At 34.9% G+C, this 25170-nt stretch overlaps 1 protein-coding gene across 8 annotated transcripts in view; it reads left to right on the top strand.

The window, feature by feature from the left end:
• LOC105256884 (prominin-like protein) overlaps window positions 1-24436 on the top strand; it is a 31162-nt gene extending 6726 nt beyond the window's left edge. Inside the window, exons 2-17 of one of the 8 annotated variants that reach the window (XR_003123433.1) lie at window positions 14403-14670; window positions 15209-15561; window positions 15840-15961; window positions 16050-16073; window positions 16558-16569; window positions 17243-17538; window positions 17633-17782; window positions 17869-18084; window positions 18332-18887; window positions 18973-19131; window positions 19370-19491; window positions 20431-20481; window positions 21637-21801; window positions 22072-22161; window positions 22603-22662; window positions 23385-23463. Coding sequence is in view for 7 of the 8 variants with exons in the window: in XM_011267149.3 (XP_011265451.1) it covers window positions 14403-14670; window positions 15209-15561; window positions 15840-15961; window positions 16050-16073; window positions 16558-16569; window positions 17243-17538; window positions 17633-17782; window positions 17869-18084; window positions 18332-18887; window positions 18973-19131; window positions 19370-19491; window positions 20431-20481; window positions 21637-21801; window positions 22072-22161; window positions 23385-23498; window positions 23663-23675 (2711 nt within the window). In the remaining variant the exon portion in view is untranslated. Of the gene's footprint in view, window positions 1-14402; window positions 14671-15208; window positions 15562-15839; window positions 15962-16049; window positions 16074-16557; window positions 16570-17242; window positions 17539-17632; window positions 17783-17868; window positions 18085-18331; window positions 18888-18972; window positions 19132-19369; window positions 19492-20430; window positions 20482-21636; window positions 21802-22071; window positions 22162-22602; window positions 22663-23384; window positions 23499-23662 lie in introns of those variants that run through there. The other 7 variants (XM_011267149.3, XM_011267150.3, XM_011267152.3 and 4 more) reach the window with 7 other exon arrangements.
• The last annotated feature ends 734 nt before the right edge of the window (window positions 24437-25170 follow it).

Raw genomic sequence — 25170 nt, 5'->3', positions numbered from 1 at the left:
ACTAACGCATTCATTGTTTCGTATATACGCAACAATTTATAATCTTCTTGGAAGAATTTAATAATTTTAAATTTCAACAATATTATAGTCTTATTTGAATATTGTAATTGTCACCTCAAGAATATATAATTATTTAATTCTACTTTAAGAAAATTATAATCTTCTTATAATGTTATTTTTTATCCAACATTGTTTCTTTTCCATTCGAGAAAATTAAATCTTAAATCATAAGAATATATTTTTCTCGATTGAATTATATAAAATGGCTTCATTCAAGTAAGCAATTATTCAAGCAATTGTATTTTTCTTTAATTAACGCAATATAATCTCATTTCGAGATTTCCATGTTAAAAATAAATATATTTTCAAAACAAGAAGGCCCTTATTTTCTGTGTACGATATCGCCAGAGTTTAATTTGCACGCGCTACACTATTGATAATTAACGATGTTATTTGCATTAAATGCCGTTTGTGTAAGTTGATTGCATTTTACTAGGAGATATATTAATAGCCTCTCTCGAGACGTATGTATACATAGATTATGATTCATGCCAAGTATTAATTTATGGCGCAATACTATTGATTGCAAATTGCAATGTAGATAAAATTATATCTCGTTGGGCTAAAATGCAATCATAACAAAATCGCTTAACGCGAATGACAAAACGACAATGTTAACATCTTCGATAACAAGAGATAAGATAAGGGATCGCGTTTACCATGTCAACTCAATGATTGAATTTATCACGATGCATTCGCAGCGCGTAATCCTCTCTCGATGCGTCAGATGCAAGCACAGATGTTGCCAGAGATAATTTCGCCTCATTGTGTCCTCGGGAGAGAAGCTATTTCTTCGATCTGCGAGAAAGAATATAAAAGAGAGAGAGAGAGAGAGAGATGACTCATCTACTTTTATATCGATGAATCCATCCGGTGGCATATTATAAATGACGTAATTTTTTGATGAGACTCGTCAAGATTAATTCAGTTACGCGAGATCGGGGCAATTGTCCGTGTGATTGCAAAAATCGGAGAGTCACAGCTGCGCGAAAATCGGGGATTTAATTTCCGAGTGTGCGGAAACACACGAAAGTATTAAAGCCGACCAAAGCCGTCACCAAAACCGACGCGAGGTCCCCGCGCTTCGTTTCACGAGGGTGAAGCTTGGGCTTCCAACTGGCAATTTACGTGTACGTTCGATATTTCAGCGAAATTGCGATTTGTAACAATGCGACAGAAACGGACGAAAACTGCGTTAGCGATCGACAACCAATCTCACGCTGTCGAGTAATGTACGTATGTGTATACGAGTTGTCGAAAACTGAAAGGGCTTTCCGTCATGAAACTCCTATATTATACTCCTAGATATAATACTTGAATTAAATGAAGTGAATAAAACAAGCGATCGATTAATTTTGTGACATATCATATCTCTTGGTTTAGAAGAAACTAACAAATATGTATGATTTTTTTTATGCTCACACTTGTTTCAATTCTATGTAATTGAGAATTACTCCAGTCAATGGGCATCTAAAAGCTACATAAATTTAATTTAATTTATTATTTACATGCTAATTAATTTATTACTTACATATTATTGGATATAAATATTTATAAGACGTGTAAAAAGAGAGGAGAGATTTTTTTCATAAGATTTGTAGAAAGTTGAGAGAAAAAAGAAACGAAAATTATTTCTGGCAAATCAATAGGTTGACATTTTTTCATTTCGCGAAATAATTAATTTCGTCGTTATCGTTTGGAAAGCTTTCGTGTGTATTTCTCTTGGGCAGAAAAGGCATTAATATATGAGAGGCTATAATTTATGAACAGTCATTAGGCATGACCTTACGCCACGCCGAGCACGCTTGATAAACGCTTTCTACAAAACGCAAGTGTTTTATCTAAGGATTCGTTCTTTTCGTATGTATATGTTACAGTTAATCTCTAGATAGAGAGAAATCTTATCCACCCCTCACAATGTGTAGATTCAACAACAGATTCGATTTGTTGGTCAAGTACAAGCAAGTCTGTAAATCCACACGATCAGCTGTGTGTCGCATAGTCAATTATGACTTTATTAAATAATTAATTAAATAAATAATAAACGGTATTGCAAAGAATATATATTAAAAGTCATATTTTAAATTTATATTCGTCAATTACTCAATTTTTCTACGCATCTTGAAAGAAATCAGAATGTTGACACGAATATCCGTTATCGCATCATCGCGACCCTCAAACACTGTTCATGGTTAATGACTCGAGAGAACATTGTTCACCGCTTATTTGTCCCTTTCACCTTTACACGTATCTGGGCGAGCATCTAGATTTTATTTACGGGCTAGCGAATCGGAATTTAATCTTTAGACATTTCAGTATTTTTATTAATGAATAAAACTATTTTAAAACCTTGCGGCCAGTCAGGAATAGAAGGAGCGTTTATTTTGTACTTATTTAAGTAATAGCAGAGAAATATTATTCAAAATTTCTTTCGTTTCTTTTCTCAAATTTATACCAATAAATCTCGAAACAAAATATATTTTTATATTATGACAATTAAATTCTTGCGCGATCAAAATTGTACAGATATTTATCACTGTCCAAGAGAGAGTATCGGAAAACTAAGAAGAAAAATTACGCGCACGTGTCGATGGGGGACTTGGACGAAAGGGAGAAATAAGAAGAAAAAGGGCGAAAATGCGAACGAGTATAAATCGATGTATAAAGAGCAACGGCAGCGACATTATTCTAGTTTTACTGAAAACATCATCGATCTGTTCTATTTTCGTAAAAGCCGTACCCTTACATAAACACACGCGCCATAAACGCACTCGCTTATGCGATAAACGAGATATATATACAACGCCATGTATCACATGTCGAAAAGACACGCTAAACCAGAATTAACGCGACAGAAAATTGAGATAGAAAGTTGCTTCGCTCGACAATCTTTTTTTTTATTTTCTATTTATTTATTTTCTTTTTTTGGTGGATCTGCTGGCTTAATTTTAAGGTGCCAGTGTCATGGTTTTTTTTCGAAATTGCACAAAATTATTATTGGTGACTCAAATTAGTACAAAATAGGTATCAAATAATTTGATGGGTTTGGTTTGATTTTGCTGATTTGGTCCTGCTGGCTTAACAGAGGGGTGTCGATTCGCATGCTGAGAACTTTTTTTTTTTCAAATATCAGCATCTTGATACATCACCGGAAACACGACGCACTTGTTTTACAGGTGCTCGCGAGGATGACCTCCTCGTGCGCACGTGTTCGCCATCTCATCTTCTGGCGACATTGCACTACGCGACGACACACATACACACACACACACACATGTAGAATCTCGGTTGGGGAAGCTCGAGTTCAACGTGCCAGTTTTTAAGTGCCGGTTAAACGAGTCGCGCAAAGATGCGTTCCTTTCTCCTCTAAATATTTATATAGTATACATATGTATATATAAACTTTACACATGTACACATTGTAACTCGTTGCTTATCACAATCGATTCTCTTCAACTGATAACTGACAATCCGTATTTTACTTGCAAATTTAATATCAGTGTGTTCTTTATATATAATCTGTATCTTACATATACAGGGTGTATCGTAAATCACGCCCCATCTCTGGAGAATGAATCGGCAAAGTCGAAATAAAATAAAATTAAAACAAAGAGTAATTTTAATTTGACTGGCATCTTGCTACGGTTTCGATGCAACTGCTTTTGCGTCCCGCAGACTGGTCTATTCCTCGTATTCTCATGCACACATTTTCCGCATAGATCACACTCACGCACGCTGATGCGTGAGTCACGCGAGGGCAGCAGCACCAATGGCGTATGCGCCAATAATATGTATTTGATATTCTGACTTGGGCGAAGTATGCAAATTTATTTCTAATAAACGCGAGCGCTTTCCAATCATATTTCCAATGTATTAATCAAGATATTGATTTATTTGTTTGCATATTATAAATAACTTTTCATTACATCATTGCGCATGTTTATAATTCTTGGTGAATTAATTTGACGTTTTTACCATGGATATTGACGGTCTAAATTTATTATAAATTTTCTTACCCTTTTCTCTTTGTCCCCCTGTATTTATCGGATGCTACTTGCGCATGTTTTTAATTCTTGAAGAATTAATTTGACGTTTTTGCCAATGGATATTGGCGGTCTAAATTTAATATAAATTTTCTTACCTTTTTCTTTTTATCCCCCTGTATTTCTGGGATGCTATTTGCGCATGTTTTTAATTCTTGATAAATTAATTTGACGTTTTTGCCAATGAATATTGGCGGTCTAAATTTATTATAAATTTTCTTATCCTTTTCTCTTTGTCCCCCTGTATTTATGGGATGCTATTTGCGCATGTTTTTAATTCTTGATGAATTAATTTGACGTTTTTTCCAATGGATATTGGCGGTTTAAATTTTATTATAAATTTTCTTACCCTTTTTTCTTTCTCCCCCTGTATTTATCGGATGCCACGTTACTCAGCACACACGACGCACACGTCCATTGTGTGGCTCACACGTTCTCGCATTCATTAAATTCGCAGTATATGTAATGCGTCTCTTTCTCTCTCTCTCTCTCGTTTTTTCACTCTCTCGCTCTTAACAGCTGCGCAGCACTCCACGAAGAACAGTTAGACTAACTCACGCAATAAAGACAATAATATTCTTTCGTCACAATAGCCTCTCTCGCGTCAGTGATCATGGTTCTTGCAACGCGTCAATGAAATCATTAATTCGCGGATATTCGCGCTGCGAGGGATTCGCGCCTGGATCAAAAATCATTTTCTTCCTATCAGCAATTGTGCAAGATGTACAATGCATTCTTTTTTTTTAAGTGCAATAAATCAAGGTTTTACTCACCTTTCATTCTCCTCGCGATGAGTTCATCTCTGATACAAATCGTTATTAAATAAACTTAAAAGAATGCCATATGAATCACAGAGAAAGTTATTCCATGATAATGTTGAAAATTCCCGCGTATAATGTATACATCATTTTTTGACAGATTAACAGATAAACGTGCTTTCTGGATCGACTGTACGTCTCTCTCTCTCTCTCTCATTCCCCTCCCCTTGCCCCGTTTGAATTACCATAGAGATTCGTTCATAAAGAAAAACCGCCTCTCCTCCATTCGTCCCTACCCTTCTTGCTTCTGAAGGAGAGCTCCTATAGAAGAAAAGACTCGAGGATGATCCCTTTGAAAGGAGAAGAACTGCCGATTATTCCGGCACAGACGCAACGAACGAAAAAGAAAGCCCACGTTCACGTGCACATGTATCATTTACATATTATTACATGTGTGTGTGTACGTGCAACATCGCGTTCGCTTGTCGAATAACATTCTTCTTTTCATTATACCTGTATTCCCATTGAATCGTCGTGATCCATTTGCTACAATATCATGCGCTTTCACAATTCGCTTTCTCATACGGCAAAGTTCATACTTTTTGTTGCACGTTGACTGAAGCAGAATGACACGGTATAGCTTGTCCACGATTTAATTTTGTCAGCGAGTATATATATCTTGTATCGGAAAATACGATCCGAGAGATTAAAAGTGACTTTGAAATCATTAAATCAGAGTTTTGTATTTCTGAAAGCACTTGCAGCGATACCGGATCAAAATTGTCCACGGGACATTTATACGAAAAATAAAACGTTTAACATTTTTATTTTAATAAAATAATAAAGTTTGTATAAAGATAATATTTAAAAATATTTAAAATTTAAAGATAATATTTAAACACATTTAAAATTTAAAGATAATAAAGATTATATTTTAATAAAGTAATAAAGATTATCTTTATTAGTTTAACAAAATAATAAAGATTATATTTTTAATTTAATAAAACAATAAAGATTATATATTTATGAATTGAAAATTATAACAATTTAATTTCACGCATTTTAGCTTAACATCCAGCAAAATTTTTTAGAGTTTATTTATCTTCAAATTAGCCGACAAGATTCTTGGACCAGCGCGAAATTTTATCATTAATTAAATGAATGTCCATTGCAAGAGCCTTGAAAGTCAGAAATTAAGCACGTTCTGTGAGTGTCTATATACATAACATAATTGTTGTTCAAATATAATGAAGAAAGTCTCTTTTTTGTCATTTTTACTCGTCTACCGATCGTCGGCCGGTTATAATTGCCGTACTCGTAATTGCTCGTAAAGTCGGCCTTATAGGGCGACCATGGGAATCCGGTTCGCACAGATACTAGTTTTTATGACTCACACGCGTGCGACATCCTTAACCGACTAGGATCGAGTTTTGTCGTCGAAATGGCGCGGTATCCGGAGTCTGTCCATAAAATCGGGCGTTAGGGCTCGGGAGGGCCCCTTTATAAAATGGACTCATAAATTTATTCGCTATTGTTCTCGACGCGTCCAGAAAATGGCACCTTTCGATCGTTAAGTTTCCCGCCAACATTCATTGTCCTGGAAGAGATAGAAGGAATAAATTTAAGGAAATTACATTATATTCATCAAATCGAATATTGTAATTATTGCATATTATAATTATTTATCATATTAATTATCAAATCACTTGCATATTGTAATTATTTATCATATAAACTTTACGATAACGCGAAACTAAATTTTTCGTCGTATCCTTATTTTCGCGAGAGATGGCTCGTTTTTTTTTCTCCATATATATCGCGGGAGAGTGAGCATCATTTATTATTACTATTCGCATTATCGTGAGACACGCAGACGTTACTCGACGTGCATACGATCTCTTATGGTATCAGTCTTGCAATACCCGCTGCATTTTACATTCGCGTCTCGTCAACCCTCCTGTTGTATGACGTTTCGCGCTTACAATGGCAGGAAATTAATACATATGTACTCCCCTATGCGGGAGTCCTTGAAAGAGAATCGCAAAAGCTTATTATTATCTGACCAGGAAAATCCTGGAACTGCAGGCGTTAGCAACGGAAACTGCGGAGAAAATATTTCCTGTTGAAATATATCAGAGATAAAAAAAATATATTCAAAGATAAAAATGTCCGTGATACTTCTCTATTAGTTGATTCGTCCATTTCTTTGTTATACGTTAAACATTAAATAATCTTAAATAATAGTTTGGTAAGGATGTAATATTAAAAAAAATATTTGGAAAATTTTGTGTAAATATTTAGATATATTTCTATATTAATATATATTGTATTATTTATCGCGGTGTGATATCAACATTATTAATCTTTTATAGGGCATTTTAATAAAAGTATTATTTGTGAAAAAAATTAATCATTTTATGAATATCCTTGTTTAACGCACGATCTAAGCGTATATATATTCGTGAACTCCGACATACTTTCCTACGTTCATTGATTTCAATTAAATACGAGTTAATTCGGCACGTCGATGAAGCGTGCGCTCGACAACTCGTTAATTTAACGCATAATTTATCGAGATCCGATAACGACGCACAATTCTCGCTTATAACAGATAGAGTTGCAGTTTATATTCGTTGAAAGCGACGCCGTAGCTATAGCAAAAGTACTTGAATCTTATTATCGGAGAGGCATCTTTATATAGTTATAAGGAGGGACTTAATCTTGGGTTTAATTAATTTCATTATTTTATGCCGCAGACGTGCAGTAAAAATTGATGATACTTTCCAATTCCATTTTACAGTAAAATGGCCCGGATTTATAGTAAAATTTTATTCTTGAGATATATACTTCATGACGGAAGATAATACGATCTAAATTACTGAGTGTGTTAAATTTAACGAGACGTTTTAACGGGTGTCAGATTAGTTCGGGTCAGTGTCTCGACAATTAAACTCGACACAATGCATGTGTATAGCCGTGTGAACGTTTCTTGCGTGTAACGCTCGCCGTTGCGCTTTGGCTAGCACGAAATTCTTATCTTGGAAGAAGAAAAGCGGATGCATATAATCAGAAAATGCACATCTTTTTTGCGTATAAAAAAATATAGTCAATGTATGTGATGGTAAAAAAGAGGCAACAAAGTTCAGCGTTATGCCAAAAGAATTGATTACAATTAATTATGACCGCAATTCGTATTATAAATTTGTTTTTTATTTTTATTTTGACGAATCATATCGAAATCGCGCGATATTTTTTTTTTAAATAAATGTTTGAAATTTTGATGTCGCGTAACTATTCCAATTTGCATACGCGGTGTCAAAAGTACCGTAATCGCGACGAGACGCTAAAAAGATGTCTGCGTAAATTACAGTTACATCGTAGAAAAACGTAAGCAAAATACATTAATGGCGTTTGATTATTCCCCTGTTATCAATTATCAGCTTTTACAAATAATTATTTATTTGGCGACAACGATTGCAATAATAAATCATCGTTAAACGCAGTTTATCTTTTCGCGGATAAATCAATCAAAAATGATGCATGCTGCAGCTGCGTTTCTCTCGTCAGATTGGAGAGCCCGTCAACCTTTCCGAATTTTTCTTGAGCTCCAGCCAAGTCCCGAAAAAACACAAAGAGTCAATTAACGCTGTGAGTGGCAAGCCGTGAGTCAACATCCGGAGAGAAAAAACGCTCGTTTCTGATAACACATTCTCTCATTAGAATTAAGAGGATTAGAGGAACGAAGGTGACGATGGAAAAAATCATGTGCAGTCTCTTTATTGATGTAATTCGAATATCTCGAGTTACGCGTATCTTATTACAGCATATACGCTTATATGCTCATTTCTTTCCCCCCTCCCCCCTCTTAAAGGTCAATTTTCCGTTAAGCGTTTGCAGATTAATGACCAGTACCGTACGTGTACCGTGCGTAATCGTTACGTATGTTACGTTTGCGGAGAAAAGCGATGCATCATGACGAAATGCAACGGTACGCGGTTATTGCCGTCATCGCATGTCTTGTTATGATTATAATACAGGAATTAACTTTCCAGTTGGATATTAGTTGGCCGCCGGTGCAATTAAGGACACGAAAGAATTAATACAAGCGATGGAATATATACTTGATAATATCAAGAGAACACGCAATTAAAGTCGAATTTACACTGTTTAATTCTCGTGACCAATGCTCGCGGTCTCGGATGAATCATCGTTATTAAAAGCGACTGTGCTATGCAAATGAATCTTTTTGATTAAAATTCAAGTTAAATGGCAATCTTTTTTTAGAAAATGAAACTTTATATAAAAATCAGGTTTCTAAATATTTTTTTCTCAAGTTCTTGGAACAAGTTAAAGAAATGAAATTGAGTGGATAATTCTTTAACTTGTTCTAAATTTGAGAAAAAAAATAAAGACTTAATTTTTACTTCCATTTTTGGAGGAGGGATGTAAGAGTAATGTTTATATGAAGAACCCCCATTAATTTTCGACAAAAAAACATCTCCTAAACTTTATCGCTTATTAAGAAACTTATTAAAAAACCTGTATATATGAACAACAAACAAAGATCGGCAAATTAAAAAAAATACATTATAGAATTAAATATAAACAATATTAAACATAAAATTCTCTTTCTCTTACACACACAACATATATTTCTCTCTCTTTTTCCCTGTACACACATATATAGAAAGAGAGAGAGAGAGATGATATTTAATTTCTATAATATACCTTTAATTCGACATCTGTTCTATCATTAATCATCTTAAAATTCTCAGCCTCGTTTATTGATGAAATGCATCTCTATGCAGACAAAATTTTACAATTGTAGTTTTACAGATGCGTGCCATCTGGATACATGGCAATTTTTCCTTCAAGTTCGTACTCGCTCTTGTCTCAAACGGAATGAATAAGTGCAAGATAATTAGAAAAAATGCAACATGTGTGTATAATTCCATGCAACATTTCTGCAACACACATGTGAGTTTGCTCATGAAAATAATAAAAAAAGCTTCCTCCCTTTTCGCTTGAGATTCGAAAAAAGTACGCCAAATGTTTTGCTCTTTAAAATAATGAGATGTATAACTCGTTGTCGGTCTAGTAAGTAGTTGGTGAAAAAGAGCGGCAACGAGAAAAGCAAGAGGATGAAAAGTGGTAGAATTTCTGGAACACACCAAGAAAGTCCTTTTTAACAAAAAGATGTGCGAGTGAGCTTTATCTGGATTTTATATAGTTGAGCTACCGTATATACAGGGTATCTCTAAAGTCCGACCTCTGGATTTCAGAAACGGCTTTAAATATAGAAAAATGTTTCAGATAAATATTGTTTGACTCGAAGAGAGACATAACATGCTGCCATTGGTTTGATCTTGGATAATTGTTTGAAGGACCCATGAAGATCACCTTTAATTTTTTAAACGAAACCCCCTACTTTTTATTACTTATTCTTATAACTTATCTCGAGAACTTTTCAAAACACTATAATAAAGTATTTTTTCATCGAGTACTTTTCGAGTTATAAGGCTTGAAATAATTTCTTAATTTTAAATAGACCATAAAATATTTAATAAAATATTTACATATCACTATAGTCGCAATCGATTAAATGTTTCTAAATTACTAACAATAAGACATTTACAAAGACGATACAAAATCCCCATAAAAGATACATCTCTTATATATTCCAGGTGCAATCATTTTCTGATTCTTGATTAATGTCGATGATGCGTGGAACATTTACATTAACCCGAATCCAGTCGGAGCCAATCGATGGCAGGATTTGATCGCTAATTTGTCACAGTTTTCTCGACTTAATTTATCCCAATAGATCAGTCGTAACTGATGGAGATATCGGCTTTGGAAAAAATTCAGCGAGCGACTTCATTACGGAAATTCGCGTCGATAGAAACTAATGGTACAGTTTAAGTAACTACCATTTAATTGCATTGCACAAATGTCTTCCCATCATTTTCGATTAATGTCGTTTGGCGATAAAACGAGAATCGTCGCGACTAATTAGACTGTGACTCTGATTTAAAAAAATCTGCATTGATTTATATGTATGAAGCCTGCGTGTTTGGAAATTAATTTAACTTTACGAAAAAATTCCTATAGCATTATCATTTCATTTTCGAGCTGAAAAAAATAACTTTCAATCAGAATATTGCATATACCAATATTTGCTGTACCGTGACAGACAATGGATTTCTTCATTAGGATAATGGCGGAAGTTTCTGTCGGAATTATCGGCTAGAAAATTCCGATAATAAAAAGCGAAGAAGGGTGTTTTAAACTTGCTCCTCGATTACTTTGTAATATTGTCTTCGTAAATAAACTCTAGACAGAATAATGTATAATGTGTAAACTGTTTGTGATATTTTTAATTGTATCTTTATTCGCTATGAAAATATTATACGTGACTATTAATTACAATTTTATCGCATTTTTGACTTGTAAATTGAAAAAGCGTAAAACGTAAAAGAACAAAAAACTGTCTCGATCAATGTCTTATCAAAAATAAATATTGTTTCGTCGGTTCCTTTCTACGATATTGAAAAAAAATTGCAGAATTTAATCAACGATTAATGTGGGAACCGTTAAAACACCACGATCTAAACCTGGCGACAACGATGGCGATGGCAGCATTAACGTAACCATGGAGGTCAATGACTGCGGAAAATCGATCGAAACCCTTACCTGGACGACAGTGAGTGTGCCGTGAGTTGCACGATTGCACTGGTTTGCTGGTTTGTCGATAGAATATTCATTTTACATATGTCACTGTACGTAGACACTATAAGGATGCTTTCATTCTTTCGATCTCTATTAAAAAGACACCCTATCAATTTTTCGTCATTATAATTAATATATGAAATTAGAAAACTAGTATTTGAGATATGTTTATGATATTCTAACGTATTTATGAAGAATTAAACTATAATTAAAGTGTAAATAGGCCATCGAATTAAGTCGTAAATCTAAATCTAAACGATTGTTTTCGGTTCCGAAAGCGATGACTAAAGTATCGCGAGAACTAAAAGTCGTTTTCTCGCAAAGGAGGACAAATTTTCAGAGTGGTCGTTTTTCAAGTTGAATCGCAGCGTCCTAGTTTCTTGAAATTCGGTCCAGGAAGACGTCGTACATCTTTGTCGACCATATCGCGTTTCCGTCAAATTTCTATTCTCGAATCGAAAGTTAATAAGCAACTCTGGGAAAAATTGACTATGCAACATGATTCCACAACGTGTATAGCTACCCATGTTTTATGTAACAATAGAATATTGCATGTTGTGACATGCTGAAAAACATATTTCTACAATATTTATCAACATGTTTATTCACTTGTCGTATATGTACGTTTAATTAACAGAAAATAAATACGAGATACGTTTTAATGACTTGAGATAAATTCTCATTCAACAAAAAATCTAGAGGACCGTCAATGAATTTTTAGATAACAAGGATTATTATCGTTTCATTGCACAATTATGACAGTCTTAATGCCCTTTTTATCATCGGTCATTACACTGTCGACGTCATTAACGTCCTTTTCCACGATAAAAATAAATTATAGATTTTTCTATCTTTCATAAGACGCAACCCTGTGTCCTGCTTATCATAGCGAAACCTGTCGCACACATTATTTTATTTATAGATGAGTCAATAAACTACAAGAATTTAAATAGCAATAATCATTTTTTTAAATAATTTTAGACAATGTTGGAAATCATACGAATTTTTAAAATTAAAATTATTAAAATAATTATTTTATCGAATAATCTTAATAGAGTATAACACGTCAAATAGTAATTTCCATTAAATTTTCTGATTTATTCGACATTGCATACGTGCTACCTAACGAGTCCAATCACGACTTATTCTTTTTTGTTTGCTATCGCTAACTAGAATTGTCCTCAAAACCTTCTCCATGATTCATAGGACTTGATTGATACCGCCTTTGCTCTGATTCGAATTTGCAAACGAGGTGTGCTTTTAGAGAAACTCTAATTAGACAAATATTCGGCAAAATTTAACCCATTTTACTCAACTGCGTTCTTTCTCAAAGTTAATTCTTTTAGAATAATTTCTTTGAATAATGAAATTTTTTAGAAATTTTATAAAATTAATCTCACATTTTTATTCCTCAAATATTTCATTCGTGTTAAAAATAATATATTTAATACACAAATTTATCGCCATTTGAAATGAAAAAGTTATTATAGAGAAAGTAAGATGTAAAGTTGATATCTCATATAAATACATATGATTGGACCTTCATTTTTCATATTTAATAGCCAAAACTTTTTGAATCGTGTTAGAAACTTTACTGCTTTTCGAGATTATAATTCCATAAATTATATCAATATCCTAAAAATATGGAATATTAACTTTAGAAATGATAAATTTGTGCCACCATTATACATTATTGCGTAGAATTTACAGTATTGCGGTCGGAGCTTCAACATATTTTCGAGAAAGAGCGTAATATAAATAATAATATAAAGAGAAAGGAATGCTTTCACGCATCACTGAATACGTGTGCACCCGATGATTCGCGACAAGTGCGATTTCTAGAGCGAGAATCGCGGTCCAGGATCGCGATCTCGTTACATGAAATCAAACACGCCATCTTTTCGAATCGTGCGTGTCGCGAACGTCAACTCGGGCATATTATCCTCCTCGCTGGGTTGTCTGTGAAAATTTGCCGGAGGGTGAGAAGACGCGGGGGGGGGGGGGAGAATCGCGGAGGGACATTTCTCGGACTCGTCCCGATCCTTTTGCGAGCCGCGACCGCGATTGCATCGCGCGTGCGTACTTGAGCGTAGAAAAGCGCATAGAATCACCAGATGTAGATCGATTCAGCTCGCTACGGCTACGGCCGGCGATCTAAAACACAGCCAGCAAGCAGGGCTCTGACCCATTTCCTTGGGTCGCATTACCCGGCAAATAAATTTTCGCCGTCCGTCCTCGTTGTTTTCCGTTGCGACCTGGCAACCCTTCCGGCACCCTGACCTATGACCTAGATTCGACGCGGCCTCATTCTATCCGTTCGGCCCGGTTCTCCCCACCGAGAAAGGACGCGACAGACCATCAGCTGTTCCGATAGCGAACACGTAGCTCCGTTTTTATACATTCGGTATCATTCGATGGAAGAATTGCCGGCTTCGTTACATCGAGAATTTCGCCCGTTTCACGATATTATATTCTATCATTTTTTTAATACGCGTTCTTAAAATTTTACCATTTTTTTATTCTCAGATATGAGTCGATACGTCACATGAGAGTTGTACAAACCGCTGAACAAGCTCTTTAGAATTCTCATATTGCAGATTTTACTGCGGAGATTTTAGCGCTGCCAAGAAATTGGCGCGCTCGCTCATTTTTCAGCTCGATCGCGCGAGATTTGCCTTTTTTTTTTACATCAAGTCTAAATCGTAAAGTAAAAAATCGCAGTAAAAAACAAGCCAGTTTTTCTCTTAATTAAATGTCAGTGTTTCATAGTATCTAACCACTGATAACCAGACAAAATATCTCTGTTCCGCAGGTATGATCACTGTGGTTGACGGTGCACCGGCTTTCGCGGACCCTCTAAAGGAATGGAAGATTATAGTGACACATTACGGAGGACTTGCGAGTCTCGCTCTGATTGGACTTCTCTTAGCGGCTATTCTCCCCTGCGCGGGTCTTTTCTTCTGCTGCTGCAGATGCGCGGGGCATTGCGGTGCTCGAAGCCAACCCTTCGATAAAAAGCACGATCACTGCAGGAAGATTATGCTCAGCATTGTGCTAATCGGAGTCGCTACTATTATATTGTAAGATTTTTTGTTCGAAAGATTCGTCAAGTAATATTCGTAACATAATTTGACAAACATTTGTCTTAATATTTAACTCCGAGCTTTTATTATCTTTATACGTATTGTACAGAGATATTGGGAAAACAAAAATAATGCCATATACATATTTGAATAGTGACAAAAACTCCAAATATTTGGAAATTCTGAAAATACGCTTTCTCCATTCAATATTAATGAATATGTCGATGCATTATACGTATCGCACAGTTTCACAATTAACTTTTCTCTTCTCAAAATTTAATCAACCCGAATACAATTTAATCCGCTTTTATTATTTATGATATTAATTTAATTTAATATTTAAAGCTATTATATTAATATTTAAAGCTATTTATGATATTAATTTAATATTTAAAGCTTATTTGACGACAGCCTTAAAATTGTTTAAAGTTCTATAGGGCAATTATAAATATGCAAAATATTTCCACAACATTTTGCTGTTTTTACTCGGCGAAATAAAATGTAGACGATTAATTGCGACTATTAATAATCGCAGATTCGGTGTGGTCTGCGCCTTCGTGACAAACGAGTACATGCAGGAGGGAACCAAAGAGCTTCCAACTAACGCCAAGACTAGTCTGAAAGACGTCAAGCTCTACTTGACTACCACAAAGCAAGAGATCGACAATTTGCTCAAGACCAATCCCGAGGAGTTGGAAGTTACGCTCAACAATATTCTGCAGGCCAGCGGCAAAATCGTTACCGAGCAACTAGCGGAATACTCGCATGCCGTCTCCCTCACTAACTTGAATGACATAGTCGCCGGCTTGGAGTCGATCAGAGAGGATTTGAGACTGATGAATAAAATAACTCAGGATTTGCGGATAAACGCCAGTCAATTAGACATTGGTGCGTACCCCTGTTCACACATCTTCGCATTTATTGAACCAAATTAGAAAATTGGAAAATTCGATAAATTTGATATTTCTTCTTTTTACAATTTATACCAAAATGATTTTACCAAATTGTAAAAAATTAAGTTGCCTTCATGTATACTCTAGACCAATTTATTTAAAATATAATCATATCTACATCTCGTTTAAGATTTATTCTTACAACGAATCGTATTTTATGGAACGAGAGCTTTAGAAACAAAGTATTAATTTGATCTTGATTGAATCTTTTAGTTGTTCGCGGCGTCAAGAAAAATCTCCTTCATACGCTAGCTGCATGCACGACTGACAAGTGCCAACGAGTTCTTCACGACTACAAAGTGAATCAAATGTCGGTACAAGTGGATTTTGATAAGGTAAGTAGGTGCACGAGCCGTTTCTTATCTTATTAGCTACCTCAGATAATTATCTGACAAGCATATTTTTTTCCTTGTTTACACGCAGTACATGGACCGTTATTTCCCAAAGGTATGATTTTACAAAGTGAAAGAAACCTTTTAGCAATATAATAAAATTTAACAAAAATGCCCTCGGAGAAGTCCTCGATATATATATGTAGCAAAATTTAATTTCAAGAAAAGAGAAATGTTGAACAATCTTAAAAAAGCATTGCTGTCTTTGAGCATTATATCGAGGTCCAAGTGCATTAAAAATAGTTATTCTTTAATGTATCAAAATGGTAGCTTTGTACAAGGCTTGCCTTGACTTTTGTTTGGCTTTTTCAAATAAAACTACTAATGTCACCGAATTTTACTGCGAGCAGTTAAAGTCAATAAGAATCTTTATTCTCAATTTTTGACATATTGTAGATCAGTGCAATTGTTTGCAGTCTTGCTTATTGCAATTTATATTGCGAAATATGTTTATCAAATGGTTTTCTGCACATTGTGTGATTAGCATATGAAGGAGAGTACTGTATAAATTTGTTTGATTCCATGCTTGCCACAAATAGCTTCTAGCGTCTGTAAGTTGTAAGCAATAGCATGCATTTTTACTGAAGTGTATATTTTATAAAAATATTCTTTTATTTGCATTATTATTAGATTGTTATTTTATTTTGCAAAGTAATTATATGCATGCGAATATTTGCCAAAATCCTACATTATGTGAATCTATTAATCAAACTTCCTTTTTAGCATACATTCGTTATGTGCATTTATTTGTTTCGAGCGTCATTTATAAGAGCGAAAATTATTAAATAATATTGTTTTTAAAAAGAATGTATTTTAAAGAGAGAAACAAACAACAATTTAGCAATTTAAAAATATGTTGATGTACCATATTTACCCCGATTAAGGATAGAGAGGGAATACGGAATAATTTATTTTATGATTTGAAATCCATTTTATATATTTGATCCGATAATATTCTTTTTTAGATTATTCTTCTAATTTTAAAATACTAGTATATGCACATAAATATCTCTTCATTTTTCTAGTCTTACACTTGATAAAATTAGATCTGATGATAGTCAATAAATGGCATGTATTCTTTAATTTTCGAAATTGCATTTAGCACGAATCATTCAATAAGATAATTTCAATCTATTTTGTGATAAATTTTATTGACGATTATTTCGTACCGATTTTTACCTTATAGGAGAAAGGACATTGTGATATGTATATGGTACTTTCCAGCTGCCAGACGTTACATTCGCGTTGCATAACATCACTGTGCTCATGGAGAGTAACATAGTGTCGGAAGTGAGCCAAGGCAGGGATTCGTTTCTAAAGATCCAAAAGGATATTCAGCATGCCGTTAATCAGACGATTCCCGTGGTCAGCGCGAGTATTCGACGAGCTTGTAACTTTCTAGCGAGCATCGCCAATAACATGACTGCCATCATCGACAGAATAAATGTCGATATAGATAGAGTTTATATTCCGCATTTAGAGGTTGCTCGGAACAATATAGATCAGTATTCGCCCTATAGGTTCGTGATAAATGTATATATCGTAAAGTATGAAAGGATATATAATGTATAACAATTGACGCGATTGATCTTAAATATGAAATATTTATTTTAGATATTATCTCGGTCTTGGTATATCCGGTATTCTTCTAACTGTCTTAATGTGTTTGACGTGTGGTCTTCTTTGTGGTATTTGCGGAAAGCGTCCGGATGGATATGGAGATGATTGTTGTAACAAGGGATCAGGTGCACGATTTCTTATGATGTAGGTACAAAAATCGCTCAAATCTAGAATACAAGAATCGGTTTATTTTATATGTAAAATTATAATTTTTTAAATTTCGAATGCAGGGCTGTGTGGATCATCTTTCTTTTAACGAGCGTTCTGATGGTCGTAACTGTCGTTCACATGATAACCGGCGTTATGGCTCAACGTGGCATATGTGAACCTTTAAAGAATCCAAAAGACAACAGAATGTTTGAATTGGTCGACGATCTTGTGCAAATCAAGAGAATACTCTATCCGAAATATCCTAATGCGAATATTAACATGAGTTATATTGTTACGTAAGTACGTGTGTAGAATATTTGTTGTATCTTAAAATAACATATTCTGTTCATATTTTAAAGCAGACAATTTTAATTGTGGTAAATAATCTTGTATATATAATTTGATATAACACACGAATTGATCAAAATTATAGCATCAATTCTAATAAATATTACGTTAAATATAAATATAACTTTAGAAAATTGAATAATAATTAAATCAATATCGAAATTTTGTTGATATTTGATATATTTCTTATTATAGTAAATGCCATGAAAATGAGACGCTTTACAACGTGCTGAATCTGAAAACTATATTTGACGTTGAAAGTCTGCGCGATTATGCTGGGCGTTACGACATCAACGACACCATCCAACAATTGCGGCGCAAGATTAGCCTTTCCCCCGGTGTGGTGATTCTGAAGGACAGTGCGAGATCCAAGTTGAACGATCTAGCTCAGAGCGGTCTCAGTGACATCAAATTTTATCAATATGCCGAGTTGCTTGCCGAAAACATCACGAATATTAACTTGGAACATCTTGCTAAAAAATTGCGAGACGTTTCCGCTAAATTGCCAGAGGGCCAAGATGAAATCAGGCTCAGTCTCGAAAAGAATGCGCACGACTTGGAGCACTATCATAGAGACTTGGTCATGCCAATGGCTATGCTTAGCGAACAATTAAGCGCAAACGCATTGATGCTTCAAGAGAACATTAAATTCAATCACAGCTCAATGGCAGACGCTATTCACGATCTAGTAGATGAAGTTACTAAGGCGCAACAATTTCTGAATAAAGATGGACCAGAATACGTTCAATATGTATGTATTTCACCCTTCTTTTTCTCACATTTTTGCAAAATTATACGTATATAAATGTAATTAATATTATTAACATTATTGATAGCTCGCGACTAGATTTGGCAATGCGTTCTTACATCAAGTGGATAACTTTCTTGAACATGTGATTGCATCTGCGAGTTTCAAGATTGGCAGATGCGCTCCCGTTTCGAATGCTTACAATGCAACGCTCGTAGCAGGATGCAATAAGATCCTAGATCCATTTGTGAGTATCATTACATTTTCCGCCTTCTTAAATCTATATTTCAATTGTTGATTTTTTTATCGAAATATAAGACTAATTATCTATCATGTTTCTCAAATAGATGACTCTCATTAAATTGTCCAAGTATTCTACGAGTTTCCTAGCTGACGAGCAAATTTGTCACGTCGCGATATTGTAAAATTAAACGAACCTTGCTAAGAATTAATATTCATGCTGATATTTGCATTTATATGCGCAGAACGGCTTCTGGGCGAGCGTCGGTTGGTGCTTGATCCTATTCATACCAACGATAGTGCTCTGTGTGAAACTGAGTGCTTTGTATCAAAAGTCAGATCCATATCCAGGACCTCTTGTCGAAGCGTAAGTTTCCATTCTCTTTTTGTGAATATAGCGATTCACGACTGCGATTTAAAAAACATATTTTTAACTGTTTTTGATTTCTCATTCAATCTATGGTGCATGATGATATTTGAGATACTAATGTGTCCTTCGTAGATATTGTCGGTCGATATCATGCATCAAACATGAATCATTTATCGAATCATTGATTAATTATTCGTTGATTGCGCGAATTTAAAGAAAAAAAATAGAATATAAGAAATAATGATACATTACATTTTAAATCCAAAACGAGATAAAGCTTTTCTTATTCTATCCTTTTTTTCTGCGAATTTCAACGAACCTCTCTGTCATGTAGAAATTGTTGAATCCTTCATTTCCATCTCGTAGCCACTTTCGAGCTTCCATATACCATAGCATGTACTTCGCGCTTTGTAACATCTTTGATAGTCGGCATGTCCTCGTTTTTCCATTTACAAAGAAATTTTTCGATCCTGGAAATTCTGATGAATATCCTGACTCGAAATTGTGTTCTTTCAATCTCGAAAAGGATAAAAGCGGAGATAATTATCAAAGATATAATAATTATCCATTTTCAGTTTTTTAATACTTTCTTATGAAACGCATACAAATTAACAATTCTAATACATAAATAGAAGTGAAATTTTGTACTATTAAATAAAGCAAGTTTTATGGTATTGGAATTATATATACTACACCAATAAAATTTCACCCATACTACTTTAATGTTGCAAAAATATCTCGATAACATATCGCAATTCATCTGCGCATTTTTTTTTTCTAAAGATAACAAAATGAGAAATTACGGTAAATCTTTATCTCTAACATTAGGACCGAACATTCGCGCGGTCTATCGTGGTAGCTTAGCTTATGTTTAAAGTAGCCGTCTAATGTGTGGAATGGTTGTTGGAATCTAACCGCTAACACGCTCCGTTACAGTGAATATTTGTATGACGCGTACGCAGACAGGGATAACATACCCCTCGCCCAGTAAGTATACCACGACAAAGCTACAATGTGCTCGCATGTCCTACGTATATTCCGAGATATACGTCCACGCATGTACATATAAAACATTATCATCTGAAGTGTATCTGTAGTTGTATCGCATCATTTTCTCTGCTGCGTTTTTCATTAAATTTTGGTTCAATTTTTGCTAATCAAGAATAATATTTTGTTACATGAAATATATGTTTTTCGTTAGAGAAAAAGAAGAGGAAAAGTCATATTGTGCACTATTTAAAAGATAACAACTTTAACATAATCGTTTTTTGCGCAAATAAATAAAAAAATGTACATAAATAAGACGCTTTATACTTAAAAATATGTATATCTTTTATTTTTTTATTTACATTTGCAATCAATTAAATTCTTATTTGAATCTAAATAAAGAACCTCAAATATCACTAATATATATATTTTTTACTATCCTTCTCTCTCTATCTCTCTCTTTCTCTTTTGCTTATTCGTCTAAGGAATAAAAAAGGTATATACATTTGTACAATGTAAAGTGTCTTTTTTACATACATTACTTTAACGTAATGTTGAACATTTTTCGTTAATATTTTGAATATTTTATATTATCGCACGTAATATGCATTTTGTATCAAGATTCTAACAATCTTCTCGAATTGACGCTCTTGCATTGTAAGATTTTAATATATTGCAGTGTTTTGAATTTCCTTAACACGCATTCTGGAATTATTTTCTGCTTATTCAATTATATTTTTATTATTTGGCATATTGGTAATTTTTGCTTATGTAGGAGCTTCGTTAGGAGAAACATACATATGTATGCGGATAGATGACGGCTTTTAGAAACATATAGCATCGATTTTAATCATCTGGGAAGTGTTTATCCTAGGATTGTATACCGATTGATTTTGCATAGCAATTGGATAGTTTGAATCTTTTTATCAAATCTTTAATTATTACAAAAAATTAAATCATTTGTGTGCGGTTCGGGGATTAATACACACTATCCAGAAAAGTGTTTCCCAAATGATGAGATAGATTGGGAAACGATCGAAAGATTTTTAACTGATACACCGCGGCTTAGCGTGTACAACACACTTAATCTCTAACTCGCATGACGAGTGCTTGCTTCATTCTAACATTTTAACTACATATCGCGTTTGATTGCAGCGTTCACGACAAGAAGCACGTCTCCCATAGCAGGCACCATCATCCAGCGGCATATGTCGAGAGCTACGACGGTCCGGCAGTGGGATATAGTGAACGTGAGAGAATCCCCGACGCCCATCAGAGTACGTCGCATCACGATTCGAGATATTCCGATCTGGCACCGAAGTAAGTTGGAGTGTTTTCGAGCCCATTATTCACTCATATTATTCCACCATGGGATTTTCTGGGAAAGCAATTTTCTTCTCGGTAGTCTCGTTACCGACACTGTATGCACATCGATTAAAACGTTGAAAATGAGACAGGATTTAATATGATAAAAGGTGGCGATGTTACGTTACGTAAACGTAACGTCGTCCTGAAATTTCCTCTCTCTCTTTCTCTCTATCTCTATTTTTCCCCTCATCGTTTTATCGGTCACGTCTGATTTCTTTACAGTTTCACCCTATCGTGGCGAAACCACGAACATATCGCCCCTTCCAAAACAGAACCTCACAATAAAGTCTTTAGCGTATCACTAGAGTCGCAGTAAGTCTCTAATCGGAGCGATAAGCAATAAAACAGCTTTCTGTGATACGTAATGCTTTTACTTTGTTTGAGTATATCAAACCTCTGGCGAGATTGAAATATTTCTTCGTCATTTTCTTACTCGGCACGAACAGGGTTCCCACTCATCGAATGATATCGCATCGTTTCCATAGCTTATAGAGCTCGGACGATCGACGTTGGTCCGCGGTTTTGGTGATATAGAAGAACAAATTTCACATGAAAAATCCCGATGATGGAGCATGTGATATTCGTGCTTCTATCCACGGATGAAGCAAAACAATGTCGATTGTTCCGACTTGATGATTTAATGCGTGATGGTGACGGTTTCTGTTTAATTGTTGAGTTGAATTGTTGTCATATCATGTGTCGACGCATTTAATGCAACCCCGATGGTCACGATTTTCTCCCGGTTATTTCCAGGTGAGTGGGAACTCTGCGGGGGGTCGACCTCTCGCGTCTCTCACGTATACGCCTCTGCACGTAAGTCGCAAAGACTATTGTTACAAGTGTTTCTGCGTCCTTCTTCTGTGCATTCGTTCGATCTGTTTATTTTCTGTTCCATTTTTTTTTAACTGGTCACGAATAGCTTTGCAAGAAAACTAGGCTTTTCGCAAGAAGTATACATAACAAATAAGAAACATCTGAAGCAGGGTCCAAGTGATTGTCCAGTTTCCTCTCCGCTATGGAGACGCTTATCATTGACTGTGGAATATAGTAACATTTAACAAGAGAAGCAGTTGTACATCAAATGTCGATATATACTACTCGTGTCGAGTAATGTCTATCTTGTAACGTTAATTTTTAGCTTAAAGATACTTTACAACTTTTCTTCGCGGAGAAGCATGTCATTTTCTCCAGCGTAATTATATTTTGCATTATACGCGAGACAATCTCAAATTACGTACGGTCTTAATTTCATTTCGCTTGTTGGGCGGCTGCTATATCATATATTAGTTCGCAAATGGCATTTTACTGTGGCAAGGACACGATAGATGCGTTATGTTTAGCCCTTTCGCTACCAAAATTTACTTTTACGTGAAATCTTTTTTCTTTTATGGCGATCCTGCCGGGTAGCAGAAAGGGTTAAGCGAATGAATACAACTCATTAGAAAGTACAAGCGCTATAACTTAACTTGTAATCAAAATCGAACGTTGAACGCGACTCTAAATAATGATGAAACTCACGAATGTTGTCGTTGCAGAAATTGGGACTTTCCCAACGGTGGTCCGCCAAGGTATCAACCAGCTGCCGGGGCTCCGCCTCCTTTGAGCACCGAATATGAACGACCGCCGCCCTATTACTATCCTGGACCGGGGCAAGTATTTCCGAATATCGATAATATTTGCTTGTGTAATGGTCATCGTCGTTTTTTAAATTGCGCTCTTCAAATAATTTTAGACAGAGTTTAAAAATTATCGCTCTTTGCGATCAAATTGGTTATGAATCAAGAGAGGAAAATATTCTTATTCTATGTTTCAGGGATAGAAATTAGGAAACAAGTACCGTGGCATGCACGAAAACTGCACTGAACAGTGTGGCAACGCACAGCCTCACGCGCAGCTACAAACGAACGCTCAAGAAGAGAGACAAGCCAGGATTTAAAAGAGACTACGTATAATACTTTGTTCCCGTTTGTTCCCGAGCGTGCCACGGTTTGTGCGAACACCAAAAGTTAAATTAAAGACCAAGTTTGATACAGACTGAAATAGGCCAATGATCCTTTCGCGACGTCTTTCTTTTTTTTTTCCTTCTATGGAGCGCTAATGATGTGTGATCCGACGCGAATTCCTCTTCAAGTATTTGTGTAAGAATAATACTCGTATGTTTCAGTATCGCGGAAGGAACATCGTTCTAGATTAATTCGCGATTTGATTCGAGGATATCGAGTCTCTTTGTTTCTTTTTTCTCGAGAGATTAGAAACAAAGAACGTTGGCTATTCAGTTTAGTTTACTCGATATTCATTTTCAAGTAATACAAGTATCAAATACTTGTATCTCTTCGCATTTTCTCTCAGTCAAAGTAATCGTACAGCACACAGATGGAACAAGAAATCGATGAAGAAGAAATCAAAAGCCAACAAGTCGAGAAAAAAATGGGGGTCCCTTTTTTTAACATATACCTAACATAAAGACTGTGTGCGAAAAAATGGAAAAGCTGCGCATATCTAATCGGTCGAATTATATATAGCACAAATTGTATGCTGCCAATCCAATGCATCGTTTTCCGTAAAAGGCATCCGTTATATGTATATATATATATATATATATATATATATATATATATATATATATATTACGTATATACATATATATATTAATATCGGATCCTGTCAATTCACCTCCGAGCACTAAGCAATGCCATATGAAAATGCCAAACGACACATGTGTAATTTACACACATTCAAAGCTACGCATCGAGCGTATGCTATGAGGTTTATCACTTTGGATCTCGCTCGTTTAGCTGAGAGGAAAAAAATACATAAGAAATTGAGTCTTATATTCCGCTGGTCTTATGTCCCCTACTACTCATATATGATGGAGAGAGAATTTTTCTGGTGGCCGTGTATATATATAATATATATACATATGTATATATATACACACACACACACACACATATGCACATATATATGTATATATATATATATATATATATATATATATATATATATATATATAGCCACTCTATTATAAATACTCTGTGTACATGGATTTTTAAGTAGTTTTTTTCTTATTACTATCTTATTATGTAACTTATCGATATAAGCGATGAGGCGATTCTTACATTGCGCAGATCACGCCTATTCGTTTAATCTACGCACCGTATGAATCCTTCGATGTGTGTATTATTGCAGCATCCGTCGTCCATTCGAGTGCAGTAACCAAATACACAAATATGCATGTTAGTTTCTTGCTCGTGCATAATAATATACATGACGAATCTAAGGATATGCCTTGTTGGAAACATTGTTTTTATACATTTAAGA

This window comes from Camponotus floridanus, unplaced genomic scaffold (genome assembly GCF_003227725.1).
Source record: "Camponotus floridanus strain SB8 unplaced genomic scaffold, Cflo_v7.5 scaffold58, whole genome shotgun sequence".
NCBI lineage: Eukaryota > Metazoa > Arthropoda > Insecta > Hymenoptera > Formicidae > Camponotus > Camponotus floridanus.
The sequence above is the reverse complement of the archived record's forward strand: the minus strand, read 5'-3'. Positions and strand labels throughout refer to the sequence as shown.